At 39.4% G+C, this 15,177-nt stretch overlaps 1 protein-coding gene across 2 annotated transcripts in view; it reads left to right on the top strand.

Moving 5' to 3' along the window:
* LOC128649094 (mixed lineage kinase domain-like protein) overlaps positions 1 to 15,177 on the top strand; it is a 92,817-nt gene that overhangs the window by 61,374 nt on the left and 16,266 nt on the right. The window contains exon 11 of one of the 2 annotated variants that reach the window (XM_053702171.1): positions 1,999 to 12,969. The exons of the other annotated variant lie outside the window; for it this stretch is intronic. Coding sequence (XP_053558146.1) covers positions 1,999 to 2,045 — 47 coding nt within the window. The 3' untranslated portion in view covers positions 2,046 to 12,969. Of the gene's footprint in view, positions 1 to 1,998; positions 12,970 to 15,177 lie in introns of those variants that run through there. 2 annotated transcript variants of the gene reach the window in all.

Below are 15,177 nucleotides of genomic sequence, written 5' to 3' on the forward strand. Positions count from 1 at the left end.
TGAAGATAGAAGAGGCCGTCTGGATGATTTCTTCTTGCCGCATAGATGAGGACTTCGCCGGCTGGATGGATCCTTCAAGCGGGACTTCATCAACTGTAAGTGGATCGTCGGGGGTTAGTGATAGTTTTTTTTTAAGGGTTTTTGTGGTGGGTTTTATTTTTAGGTTAGGGTCTGGGCAGTAAAAGAGCTAAATGCCCTTTTAAAGGCAATGCCCATACAAATGCCCTTTTCAGGGCAATGGGTAGCTTTAGGTTTTTTTTAAAGTTAGGGTTTTTATTTGGGGGGGTTGGTTGGGTGGTGGGTTTTACTGTTGGGGGGTGTTTGTATTTTTTTTGCCAGGTAAAAGAACTGATATCTTTGGGGCAATGCCCCACAAAAGGCCCTTTTAAGGGCCATTGGTAGTTTATTGTAGGCTAGGGGTTTTATTATTTTGGGGGGCTTATTTAGATTAGGTGTAAAAAAAAAAATTTGATAATTTTGGTTTATTTTTCGTAATTTAGTGTTTGTTTTTGTAACTTAGTTTTTGTTTTTATTTGGTAATTTAGTACTTTTTAATAAGGCTTAATTGTATATTTAAATTTTAGTAGGGTTAGGTTTTTTTTAATATGTAATTTAGTTTATTTAATTAGTAGTTTAATTTAATTGCAGTATAATAGTTAGGGTAGGTTAATTAATAGTTCAAAATTAGTTTTATTTTAATTCTACAGGTAAGTTTTTTTGTTTTTTTTTAAATTTATATTAAGATAGGGATCTTGTAATTTTATTTTAAAGCTAGGGGGTTGTTAGGTTTAGGGGTTAATATCTTAATTTAGTTTTTTGCGATGTGGGGGGCTGGCGGTTTAGGGGTTAATAGGTTTAGTTAGTGGTGGTGATGTGGGAGGCCAGAGGTTTAAGGGTTAATAAGTTTATTTAGTGGCGGCGGTGTTGGGGAGCGGCGGAATAGGGGGTTAATACATTATATTTAGGTTGCGGCGATGTTGGGGGCGGCAGATTAGGGGTGTTTAGACTAGGGGTTTATGTTAGGGTGTTAGGTGTAAACGTAACTTGTTTTCTACCATAGAAATGAATGGGGTATACTTCATTGTCTTGCAGCATCGAACATAAGCTTCCGGTGCTTTCAGGCTCCCATTGATTTCTATGGCATCCGCGGCCTCAAGGGTGGCGGATTGAAATCCAGGTATGATGCGTCGGAATAGCCGCGAGCGTACCTGTTAAAATGTTTGATAAATGGGGAAAAGTGTCAAATAGAGCCGAATGTATATTCGGAACATCTGTAATGACGTTAGCATCGATCTGCGTCGGATTGAGATCGCGGGATTGTATGTTACATCACAAATTTCAACATTTGCCGATCTTGAGGCTTTGATAACAAGGTCAGATTAATCTCGCAACAATTACGACACAGAATTCCAGCGTATTTTTGGTTGACACTTTGATAAATAGGACCCAATGGGGCATATTTATCAAGCTCTATATGGAGCTTAATTCCCCGTGTTTCAGGCTCGCCTGAAACAGAAGTTATGAAGCAGCGGTCTAAAGACCACTGCTCCATAACCTGTCCGCCTGCTCAGAGGCGGCGGACAGAAATCAACCTGATCGAATACAATAATAAATAGGCCCGAATTAGTTCTCCATTTGAGAGACCAGGGGGGGGAGGTGACTCAAAATTATATTTATTAGTGTATATTCTCCCTTTAAGAGGCTTTTTGGATATTTACTGGACTTATTGTTGATAAGCCCACCCAGCACCCATAGATTAAATTCCAACTACTCTTGGTTGCACTAGAAGCTATCTGTTTTCCTAGAATTAAAGACTTATACTATGCGAAAGTCAATATATATTTTACAGATCACAAGTGTTATCTTGCAGATTGTTTATTTATAATTCCAAATATATTTTATATTATGAATTTTATAATGCATTGTTAGTCTGCTAAAAAAAAAATAAGAAAAAAAAAAAGGTTTTGTTTTATTTAAACTTTTTTTTTTTTTTTCCAGTTATTGTAGATCTGCTAATGGACCATTTAAATAAGCCTGAAAATTAGAACTTCCGTTCTGAGCCTGCTAAGTAGATATGTGACCTATTACTCAGGAATCATCATGCTGTTTCCAATTTTTATGCCACTCTAAGTCAGTATCAGATTGAAGACTGACACCTTTGGCAAACCACCAAAAGTATTAATTTCATTTAAAACTGAACCTAAAACATTGAAATCAGAACCTTACATCCACAGTGGAACCACTAAAACAAATGGTAACTACTTTGGAAGATAATGGACAAAGATATTTCAGTGATTCCGACTCAATATCTGAATCAGGGAGAAATTGATAAATAGTCATGAAATAAATTAGAACAGTCAGAGTCACTGATGAGCGGATTGCGGATTAGAATGAGATATACCCCGGATTGTAAATTGAGATACTGCACCATCATGAATTAATAAATTGGAAGCATAGGGCTCCAGAAAAAGGAATGCCTGCTCTTACTATCAGAAATCCTCTATCTTTGCATTTTAGCACATAAAAGTGCACTTTCTCCACTCACCTTTACTCAGGATCTGCTTTTTTTTTATTCACAACACTTTTGCATTGGGTCCATTCTAACAGATACAATTACTGTATGGACATTTTGAGCACACAAAATTAATTATATAAACTTCCTGCACCAGGATTACCACAAGTAACTATATATGTGGTGTTTTGTCCCTAGCCCTTTACATCCCCAATCAGATCAAATCAATATATATATCTTTTTTTTTTTATATATTGCCCTCTCTATCTACCTGCTTCATACATTCCACACAGTGCATTTTGACATTTTGCTATGGATCTATGTAAAAGTATATTGTGGTCCATTAGAAGAGTGTTTCTCAACCCAACATGCCAAGTTTTCATTATAACTGAACTAGAGCACAGGTGAAATAAACAGCTGATCAGTAACCATGGTTACTAACCTGCTCTCACTAATCAGCTGATTATTTCACCTGTGCTCTAGTTCAGCTATAATGAAAATCTGGCCTGTTGGGGGTACTTGAGGACCGCGGTTGAGAAACACTGCATTAGAAGACTTAGGGCCTCATATGTAGTCCTTTCAATAGCACTCGTTATCCAACACTTATCCAGCGAATAGAAGAAAAGGATTGCAAATACAGTTGGTCAGTCTTATGTGCCTTGTTCTTCAGTAACATCAAATTTATGAAAAATATTTAAAATGCCAACACGAGAACTTTGCTTTAATTGTGAACATTTAGTAATTCTTTGTTTCAATGTTCCAAAAGGAAACTGACGAATAACGTGATTTTTTTCATAAATGAAATGTGTCAAAATAAAAGTTATATATCCTATATAAAAATGCAGTGAAGAGTGGGAAAAATAAGACCCCACAGCTGTTTGGCTTAGAACAGGGGTTTTCAAATGTGTCCTTAGGCCTCCCTAACAGTCCAGATTTTCAGAAAATCTGAACTGGAGCACAGGTGAAATAATCATCTGATTCGTAAACATGGTTATTAACCCTTTTGCTGCTAAGCCTTTTTTATAAAAATAAGAGGTAGGCCCAGCACTCACTGCAAAATATTAGGTGCGCATACCCCAAATCCAAACGGCGAACAAAGAGTAGCAGCACCAAAGTATCAGTTTCAATAGCCTTTAATGTGAGACACACATAAAAGAAAAACGACGTTTCGGTCAGCACCTGACCTTAATCATGTTGGATATACGTCGTTTTTGTTTGATGTGATGGCTCACATTAAAGGCTATTGAAACTGATACTTTGGTGCTGCTGCTCTTTGTTCGCTGTAAGTCTTTTTTATAACCCAGCGCTGAGCCAATTTTTATCTATTTTTGCTACCTACATGTAACTCTTTTGTAAGTCAAATTTTTGTATTGTTTTTGTCCGCAGGCCCAGCAGATTCACAATATACCATTATTATATTTATATTTCTTGGTATATGAGATAGCTGCGGCACAAATTTTAAAAAACGTGTATATTTTTGCGTAGATTTTAGTAAATAATATTGAAAATGGCCAAGTGACCACTGCTGTTACACATATAATGTCCCATTCCCTTGCAAATTCCCATTTGGTTTTATTTACTTTATTTTTAATATATCTTGTTTGTATTACTGCTCCACCATTTGAAAAAGCAAGTGATTCTCTTTCAAATGAGTGGTCTTGGATGTGTGTAGCTGCTAAGGTTGCCGAGATCAAGGGGTTTGAAGAACCTCCCCCCCATTACGCTACTTTGCAGCTACCTAAGCTTGCTTGTTCTGCCCCCTTGAAGCCTGGGAGTGCTGCCCACTAGGTCACCAATGGCATATAAAGCGCGGGATCTCAAAAAACAGCATTTGAAAACCGATCTCCCTGCATGACGAAAAGGTCTTAACATATGCTCACAACCTATGGCTACATGATATCATGCACATTGTGATGGTTAACCTGCTCTCACGTAAGGTAATCCTAAAAATATTGCCTGTTAGAGAGGTTTGAGGACAGGTTTGAAAACCCCTGGCTTAGAATGATTTTAATTAGAATTATCTAAATATGTTCATTTTACATTATATAATCAAATACATAATAAGGTTCATGTGTTTATGTTAATGTTTGAATGTATTCTTACAGCTATATAAGTCTTATATATTCATTAAATACTATTTCTTTCTAATGGCAGTGAGAGTCCACAAAGTCATTAATTACCTATGGGAAATACTTCACCTGGCCATCAGGAGGAGGCAAAGACACCCTCTACCAAGGGTGTCCACAAGGGGGGGCGGGGGCAAGAGGAGGCATGCTGGAATAAAACTGCAGAGAGAAAAAAGACAATTGAATGTCCTTTTCTATGTCTTTTAATCCTCTCAATGTAGTTCAGTTTTAGGGGTCTATTTATCAAGCTCCGAATCAACTCGATCGAATATGATTGGGTTGATTGACACCCCCTGCAAGCGGACGATTGGCCGCGAATCTGCAGGGGTCGGTATTGCACCAGCAGTTCACCACTGCTGGTGCAATGATAAATATCAACAGCATATGCTGTCGGCATTTATCGATGTGCGGCGGACATGGTTCGCTATAGCGGATCATGTCCATCCGCACAATGATAAATGGACACCTTAGAGGAAGAAGCACAGTATTCTGGGAATTACAAAGCATTCCGGAAATTATAGTTCACTATTTACCTCTCAGTATTGTGCACTACAGTTCTGAACTCTAATTCCCAGCATGCATTGTACAGTTATTTCCCTGCCTTGCTTGAACTGGTGCTGCAAAGATGGAACACTTCAAAACAAATGGATAATATGTAAGCCTGCTCTTATATAAAATCACTGACCTTGTTGCTCTTTACTTGTAAAAAAAAATTGTATATATATATATGTTCATGTGTGAAAAAACTAAACCTCTCATTAGCAGCCAACACTGGGAAAAGTCAGATAAGTTGTAGTTTTTTTTTTTTCTCTCCTTTTTTTTAAGGAACCTGAAGGAGAACTGATTGTGACCCTTATCATGGGCTGGGCATATTGATCATCTTACAGAACACAGGCTCTCCCTTATTACACTTATTTGTAAACAGAAGGAAGAGTTTGTTACCCTAGTTGTATGGTTCCTGTAGATCAGTATCTTCTGTAGTGACCTGTGCTCTCCTGTCACATGCCGCCTGTCTTTTTACATACTGTGGTACTCACCTTGCACCCTTGCTGTCTTTGTATAGTTTTACTAGTTCCACCATCAGGAGTAGCAGCACTCAGTATTGCTAAATCCTGCTGATGCTACCTGTGCAACTGCTAACAATAAACACCAATCAGGGAGCACAGTGTGCACAAAGAAGTAGTAAAATGGCAGGCAACTTGCAAGAGGAAGGGAAAGGAAACCAGAGCTTACAGGAAACTTGGTCACCCTTCTATGGCTCCTCTTGAATCCCCTATTCTGCATGTACATGCTCATTTAACTACTCTTTAGACTACACAATTCTGTGTGTACATGCTCATTTAACTACTCTTTAGACTACACAATTCTGTGTGTGCATGCTCATTTAACCACTCCTTAGACTATACAATTCTGTGTGTACATGCTCATTTAACCACTCCTTAGACTACACAATTCTGTGTGTGCATGCTCATTTAACCACTCCTTAGACTACACAATCCTGTGTGTACATGCTCATTTAACCACTCTTTAGACTACACAATTCTGTGTGTGCATGTTCATTTAACCACTCCTTAGACTATACAATTCTGTGTGTGCATGCTCATTTAACCACTCCTTAGACTACACAATTCTGTGTGTGCATGCTCATTTAACCACTCCTTAGACTACACAATTCTGTGTGTGCATGCTCATTTAACCACTCCTTAGACTATACAATTCTGTGTGTGTACATGCTCATTTAACTACTCCTTAGACTATACAATTCTGTTTGTGCATGCTCATTTAACCACTCCTTAGACTATACAATGCTGTGTGTGCATGCTCATTTAACCACTCCTTAAACTATACAATGCTGTGTGTGCATGCTCATTTAACCACTCCTTAGACTACACAATTCTGTGTGTGCCTGCTCATTTAACCACTCCTTAGACTACACAATTCTGTGTGTGCATGCTCATTTAACCACTCCTTAGACTATACAATTCTGTGTGTGTACATGCTCATTTAACTACTCCTTAGACTATACAATTCTGTTTGTGCATGCTCATTTAACCACTCCTTAGACTATACAATTCTGTGTGTGCATGCTCATTTAACCACTCCTTAGACTACACAATTCTGTGTGTGTGCCTGCTCATTTAACCACTCCTTAGACTACACAATTCTGTGTGTGTGCATGATCATTTAACCACTCCTTAGACTATACAATTCTGTGTGTGTGCATGATCATTTAACCACTCCTTAGACTATACAATTCTGTGTGTGTGCATGATCATTTAACTACTCCTTAGACTATACAATTCTGTGTGTGTGCATGATCATTTAACCACTCCTTAGACTATACAATTCTGTGTGTGTGTGCATGCTCATTTAACCACTCCTTAGACTACACAATTCTGTGTGTGGATGCTCATTTAACCACTCCTTAGACTACACATTTTTGGGACTTATTGCTTCCAGCAACAGCCTGAGAAAATGCTACTTGCCGTTAAATAACAACAGGCTGCAGGCAACAAGTGTCAGGCAGTATGGTTATTGTGATGGGAACTAGGGTGCAAACCCATTCTCCATGATCCTTTTTTAAGACATCACTTGCACCCTGGCGCATATGCTGCTGAGTATAAAGTGATAGGAAAACAGGTTCATATGTCTATATGTGGCTTATTTTGGCAGATTACATGTTTTCAAGACCTATGAGCATGGACTAAACTTTACTTTTATTTATGTGTAATACATAAACAATTGTAAGTATGCATATGTGCTTATGCTCACAGGATTATTTATTTATATAAAGGTGGGGCAATAGTCCTAATGGACTATGAGGATTATAAAGAAGATATACTTATGCAACTGACTGACAACAACACCTATAGAAAGCTACTAGGTGACCCTACGGTCAAATACAAGAAAGAACTGGATGGTATCCTCAAATTAGGATTTGAACAAGGATACCTAACGGAACAACTCTTTGAGTACTGCACTACAACACACCCAAGAATCCCAATATTATACACCACCCCAAAAATACACAAAACCCTACACCATCCACCAGGGCGGCCCATAGTCTCTGCAGTACAGTCACTCACACAGCCTGTGGCACAAGTAATAGATATTTTCCTTCAACCCATTGTCAAGACAGTCAGATCATTTATTTCAGACACCAATGACCTAATTAGGAAGATGAGGGATGTGCGTGTGGAGACTGGGGACATCCTGGTCACCCTGGATGTCAACAGTCTCTACACCATCATCCCTCACGATACAGGACTTATGGCTACCAAACAACACCTCATAGACAGCACACTATATGAGGGACCCCCTATTGACTACTTTTTGACACTAATGGAATATTGCCTCACTAGGAACTATTTTCGCTTTGAGACATCCTTTTATTTACAACTTACGGGCACTGCGATGGGGTCAAATATGGCCCCATCGTATGCCAACATATATATGTCTCAGTTCGAAAACCAATTCCTATGGAGCACTGACACATCGCCGGTTGTTTTCTACGCAAGATACATCGATGATGTGTTCATGGTGTGGCGTGGCGGACAACAGGCACTGTTGGAGTGGTTCATGAAATGGAACAATACCCCTACACCAGTGAGATTCAAGATCACGCACCATCACAAGGAGATACAATTTCTAGACCTCAATATTTACATAGAGGGAAGTACCTTAGGCACCACACTCTACAGTAAGCCTACTGACAAAAATTCCATTTTAAGTGCAACAAGCTGCCACCCCCCAGCCTTACTAAAAGGGATAGTCAAATCACAGATGACTAGAGTTGTACGCAATAATTCCAACAAAGCTACAGGGGTCTCACAGTTGCAGCTCATGCGGGACAAATTCTTGCAGCGGGGATACAAGCAACAGATAATTGATAGCACCCTAAAAGAAGTCCTTCCATACACCCAGGACAGCCTGATTTACAAGGGGAATCTGACAGAGAAACCGAATAAATTGATAATGGCAACAACGTTTTCACCTAACACAACACAGGCTGGGAACATACTAAGAGAACACTGGCCAATAGTACAGTCTGACCCAAAATTGACCTTTACGCACAACCTGACACCAATGATAGCATACCGGAGGGGCACTAACCTAAAGGACAGCTTGGTACGTACAGATCCTAAATCAAGCTACATGGACACTACCCATATTAACATCAAAGGTTCATATAGGTGCCTAGGGTGCACAACATGCAATGGTCTCATGACAACTAAGAACTTTCACCATCCTCACACAAATAAAGTATTCAAGATCAAGCACTCAATATCCTGCACTACAACATTTGTAGTCTATCTGTTATTCTGTCCATGTGCCCGGTTCTATGTGGGCAAGACGAGCGGAACACTCCGCGACAGGATGGCTAACCATAGACGGGCAATACGGCTGGCACTGGAACAAGGAGGATCGGATCAACCAGTGGCCAGACATTGCGCCAATATGAAACACCAGGTGTCCACTATCAGGTATATCCTGATTGATCACATCCCCCCCCCTTGATAGGGGTGGTGATAGAAACAAGGCCCTGCTTAGAAGAGAGGCTGAATGGATATACAGATTGGGCACTATAGCCCCAGGAGGGTTAAACTCACCTCTAGACTTTAAAGCGCTCATGTAAACAGAGACACAAACTGGGGCATGGCAAATACACCTCGAGTAGTATATGACGATGCACTGGGAGTCAGGCCTCGTGGGGGGTAGACTATTCAGTGCAGGGCGCACTACCTGTTGTTGGGGGAGTCATGGTAATGATTCCCTCCAATGTAGCAGCACTCGGTCTATCAATGCCAATTGCCAACAAGTTCTCATGCAGTTTCAAAACACTGAGCCTCCTTTAAATACAGAGCAATCACATAGAGATTATTCATCTACATCAACCCAAGGTGATAATCTCAACGTGCAGAAATCAACCAACAGGAACTCCACAAAGCCTATGAATCATGGACATACAACTATGTCAGAGATGACATTAATCCCAAAATAGAGGAACGCACCCCATACATCCAAAGGTCAGGTTGTGCTAGTACAAAAATACCAGGGACTCTGTACCAGGACTATCAAACTATGAGGAATCTAAAAAACCTAAAGATTGAACCACGGATGGAAGTTACTATATAGTAAGGTGACACAGAATAACTATATGGACTAATAGGGCAATAATAGCATCCTTTAATACACAATAAGAGAAGCCAAGATGTGTACATTAGACTTCAAGAGTATGCAGACACAAGAGGAATAAATATAATTTAGAACAAAATCGAAACCAATTATACATTACTAATGCTAAGTGTACAATGTAGCAACAGTGTATATGTTGCTTTTCATTTTTTATTTACTTTTGTGTATTTACTTTCATTCATGTTAGATTGTTCGATGCTTTTATTTGTTTTAGTGTAATCCAGGTGTAGTTGTGTAGATCAAATACACAGTTCACATTGATAACTTAGGAATACACTAATGATAACCGGGATGATACACAGATAGTACACACAATAAGTGCCAGAGAATACTCTTTAGCTCATACATATGCCTCTAACAGGCATGTTCCAGGATAAGCTAAAGAGACACATAAATGAATCAATTCCATAAAACCATGCAAATACCAAGATAATAGCAAGGTATGTAGGTAGCCCATACTGGTTATATGATATAGCAGAATCCGATAAAAAGTAATAAACAGATCAATCCGCCAAGTAGAACCGGCACAACAAACGGTTTCCATGACAACCAGACTATGATAGCGTGTCCTATTGAACCGTTTATACAAATGATCGAGACGGACACTAGTAAGCCTACATACAGGGGGCTTTAATTTAAGGTAATAGGGAATAATGTGCACATACAAGAGTTTACGAATAGTAGACAATGCTTCAGTCGAATAATATTCACGCAATTTGAATAACTCACAAAGAATGTGATGCACTATCAACAATGGCACAAATAATGAAACACTTTGGCACACTTAGTTTCTTGTGGTTAATTACAAATGAACACCACTAGTGTAATAGCGAAATACAATATTAAAATTATTATTTTTTTTGTAAATTTGAGGATACCGGAAACAACACTGCACCGAACACTTCCGGTTCACACAGTGGAACGCAGAATATGCGCTCCACACACACACTGTTTGGCGCCACCACACTGAGAAGAATTTTCACACACAGGTATTTTGTATTAGTTTGATGAGTAATATGCCTCTATTTAAGTTTGTTTGATGCACTGTATGTTTATGCTGATGATGGGGAGGAATACCCCGAAAACGTTTCATTAAAATTATCTACGATTTTCACCAAAAGACCTGAGAGTGCGACTATTTTTCCGGAATATTAATTGCATGTTGGCACCCAGGCAGATGACCATTGGAGGGTAACACTGTACAACTGATGGGATTTTATATATATATATATATATATATATACACACACTATGTATGTGTGTGTGTGTGTATGTGTATATATATATACACATTGTCAAAATATTCTCAAAACTTAGCTCCAAGCCAAGCTCCTAATATTTCCTGCTGCATCAATTCCCTTAAATTTTTATTTCAGCTTGTGTATTTCATTGTTTGTCAGTATGTGTGAGTGACAGTGTGTGTATGCGCCAATGTATCTGTGTGTGTGAGTCTGAATGTGTCTGTGCCAATGTATCTGAGTGTGTGTGTGTCTGAATGTGTCTGTGCCAATGTATCTGAGTGTATGAAAATGTATTAAAGTTTAGCATACAGTGACTTCAAAATGTACTAGTAAACTCGGACTAGTAGAATTTTGGGATACTTTAGGGTCACGTATAATTTGGAGCTCTTTCCCACATCACTCTGAGCATTGCCTTGTGTGCTGTGTACCGGAGCTTACAGATAGTAAATCGGCAGCGCCACAGTGGCGAAATGGTGAGACAGCCTGAATAATCATTAATTGGGGTTTAATTAAGGAGGATTGCTAAGGCTTTCTTTAAGGGGCTAATGTCTGACATAATGGAGGACTCATTATCTGGCTTCAGTCAGGAGGAGGTGAGTTCTCCTGTTTTAATGGAGTCAAATAAGTGTATGCTTTGCAGATTGACCACAGGGTGCCCCCCGGTTACTTTGTAAAGTTTTGTTTTTGTTAGCTATTTCTTCTGCTCTTTTGAGTTTCTGAATTGTCTTCTCTTCAGTGTGACCCGCCTTATCTGATTTTTCATACAGATAAGGCTGTTCTGCAGACAAAGATGGAGTTTTTACCTAAGGTTGTTTGAACTCACAATATTAATCAGGAAATTGTGGTTCCGTCTCTTTGTCCTATTCCTTCCTCTTCTAAGGAGAGGCTGTTACCCAATCTGGAGGTGGTTAGCACTTTAAAGTTCTACCTTCATGCTACCAAGGAATTTTGGAAATCATTTTCCTTATTTGTCCTTCATTCTGGTAAGTGCAAGGGTCAGAAAACCACTGCAGTTACCCTAACCTTTTGGCTCAGAAGTTTGATTCGCATGGCATATATAGAAGCGGGTCAGAAGACTACATCCCGGATTACTGCACTTTCTACACATGCGGTTTCTTCTTCCTGGGCCTTCAAGAATTAGGCTTCAATTGAACAGATTTGTACAAAATGTTACCAATTTGATGTTTTTGCCTCAGCAGAGGCATCTTTTGCGAGAAAGGTTCTTCATGCGGTAGTGCCTAGTTCCTTTACTACCTTTCCCTCCCTATTCATTTTGTGTCCTCCACAGCCTGAGTATTAGTTTCCCATAGGTAATGAATGAATTTGTGGACTCTCACTGCCATTAGAAAGAAAACATAATTTATGCTTACCTGATCAATTCTTTTATTTCTTGTCAGTGAGTCCACGAACCCGCCCTGACATTCTGTAGTGTAGCCAATCTTATGGCACCTCTGTACCCCTTGTATCTCTCTCCTTTTCCTTATCCTCGGCTTGAACTACTGGGAGGATAGGGGAAGTGGGAGGGATATGTAATGCTTTGTTGTTGGGGTGTCTTTGCCTCCTCCTGGTGGCCAGGTGAAGTAATTCCCATAGGTAATTAATTAATTTGTGGACTCTCACTGCCAAGAAAGAAAATAATTTTTCAGGTAAGAATAAATGATGTTTTTATTTTTATATTCATAGTTACCTTCACAGCACAGAGAAGATTGATATTAATGCTGATATAGATTTAATATCATATACTGTTATTTGTCTTTTCATATACTATGAATATAGATTAATGGGAAATGAAGGAAATGTATGCATCTTCTAACTAGGTTGTATTTAAAGGACCACTAAATACAGTAGAATTAAATATCCGACAAATACATAATAAAAAGACTATGCAACAGTATGTGTGTGTGGCTCAAAATTAGAAGTTGAAAGTAGAAATTTAACTGCGGCGAGTAGTGAAAGAAGTGAGTTAATGTTGAATCAACATTCATTTACTATTGAAGGCTGGGCATGAGGCACAGCAACAAAATGCCACAGCAAAGATGAAGCGCTGGCATGAAGGTGGAGCGGCGCTTTAAAGGTGAAGCCCTACTAAAGCAGGGGTGAGGTGCTGAGAAAAAGAGCCAGCAACATGGAGAGAGGCAGAGCTGAGGAAACAGGAGAGGTTTGAAGTCTGGGGGCAATACAAAATGAGGGGATAGGGGGCATGTGTAAATAAAAAGTACCAATTAAGTAACTTCTCTGAATTTAGGTGGAGGAATTTTGGATCTGTATACATAAAAACGTGAGCCACAAAAGCAGCTTTAGAAATGAAGAGGGCTTTTCAAAGATTTGCTTTTAGATATCCTAGTATGGTTGCAAAGTACCAGAATGTGCATAAAAGATGCATTTAAATGAATATTCTGGGAAAATAAGAAATGTACCAATTTTTTTTTATTTTTTTAGCAACTACCTAGGCAAGTAAGCGAAACAGAGACTCTTAATATACGTGGGCATATCCTTCATACTAAAACTCCTCTGCAGATAGCGGGAGATGTCTTCTGCAGAGATAGGGACGCCAAGCTGAAATGGGCCAAATATGAAGACGAACACTTTGAATGTAATCCAGGTCCTTGTCAGACCGCAGTCTGGGACATTTGCAGAGACAATAAAAGACTTTTGGGCTCTTTCAATTCCCCACGTTGCTACAAAGCCGGTATAGGATGAGTATTTCATAACGACTCCTGTAGCAAAATCATATCCTACCAGAGACTTGATTGAGTCTTAATGATGGCAGCTAAGCCTCATATTTGGGGGACTACTATTCACGATGTGGGATAAGTACACCATTTTCTGCTGCTCAGACACAAAGTTTATGAACATTAAGCTATCCTTGTGGAACTCTCTGTACCTCCATTCTTGCATTCACACAGAGCTTTTACTGAAGCCCACATAATTTGAAGCTCATACCCCTTTGTTTTATTTGGTTTGTATGCTATTTTATGAAGGTAAAGGGCTCAGTGTTAAGTATCCTAAGCCGTGAGTTTCACACTTCTTTGATCCAATTGTGCTAATTATTTCAGTTAGACTATCCGGTAGATATTTGTTATTACTGTCTCCTAGAGATAATCATTAGCAAAGCTAGTTACACCATAAGTTTGTATAATTTTTTTTTCAAGATAAACACCACTGATTGTTCCGTATCCACTTTTAGGTCTCTGACATCCTTTACTACATATACCTATCTATGCTATTACCAATGATGATACAGTTCATTACAAATACACATGTTGTTTGTCTTTTACTGATACGATCACCATTTTTACAGGCTTCAGACTAAAGTTAATCTTTTTCAGTTACGAAAGTTATATACCACTTTCCTCCACTAGGTGGCAATATTGGTTTAGATATTGTTCACTGAGCAGATTTATAATGGGATCTGAGACATTTGACATCTAGGGGTCGATCCGATATAAAGCGTCGCCCGCAAAAGCCGGCGACGCCAATATTTGCGCGGATTTGGTATCACATATACGGCGTAACCTAGAAGTTACGCGCGTATATTTCTGCCGTCGCCCGCAGTTTTTTGGGCCATAGGCAGGTATACCAAACCCGCGCAGTTTGGTATCCAATATGCAGCGTAAGGACTTACGTGACGAAAATGGAGAAAACTTACTCCATTTTCACCTCGCCACAAAAAGCAGCCGTAAGAAGCCTTACGCTGACTATTGGAGCCCCGTAACTCCCTAAACTAACTAGAAAATAAACCTAACACCTAACGCATGCGCAATGTCTATCTCCCTGTCAACCGCGATCTGCTAAAATAAACCTAACACCTAACGCATGCGCAATGTCTATCTCCCTGTCAACCGCGATCCCCCCCCCCCCCCCGAAATCCCTAATAAAGTTATTACCCCCTAAACCGCCGCTCCCGGACCCCGCCGCCATCTACATAAACTAACCCCCTACTGTGAGCCTCTAAAACCGCCGCCATCTACCTTATCTATCCCCTAATCTGACCCCTTACACCGCCGCCACCTATATAAAAATGATTAACCCCTAATGTAAGCCCCTTACACCGCCGCCATCTCTATTAAAATGATTAACCCCTAATTTAATCTACCTACCC

This window comes from Bombina bombina, chromosome 1 (genome assembly GCF_027579735.1).
Source record: "Bombina bombina isolate aBomBom1 chromosome 1, aBomBom1.pri, whole genome shotgun sequence".
NCBI classification, from domain to species: Eukaryota; Metazoa; Chordata; class Amphibia; order Anura; family Bombinatoridae; genus Bombina; species Bombina bombina.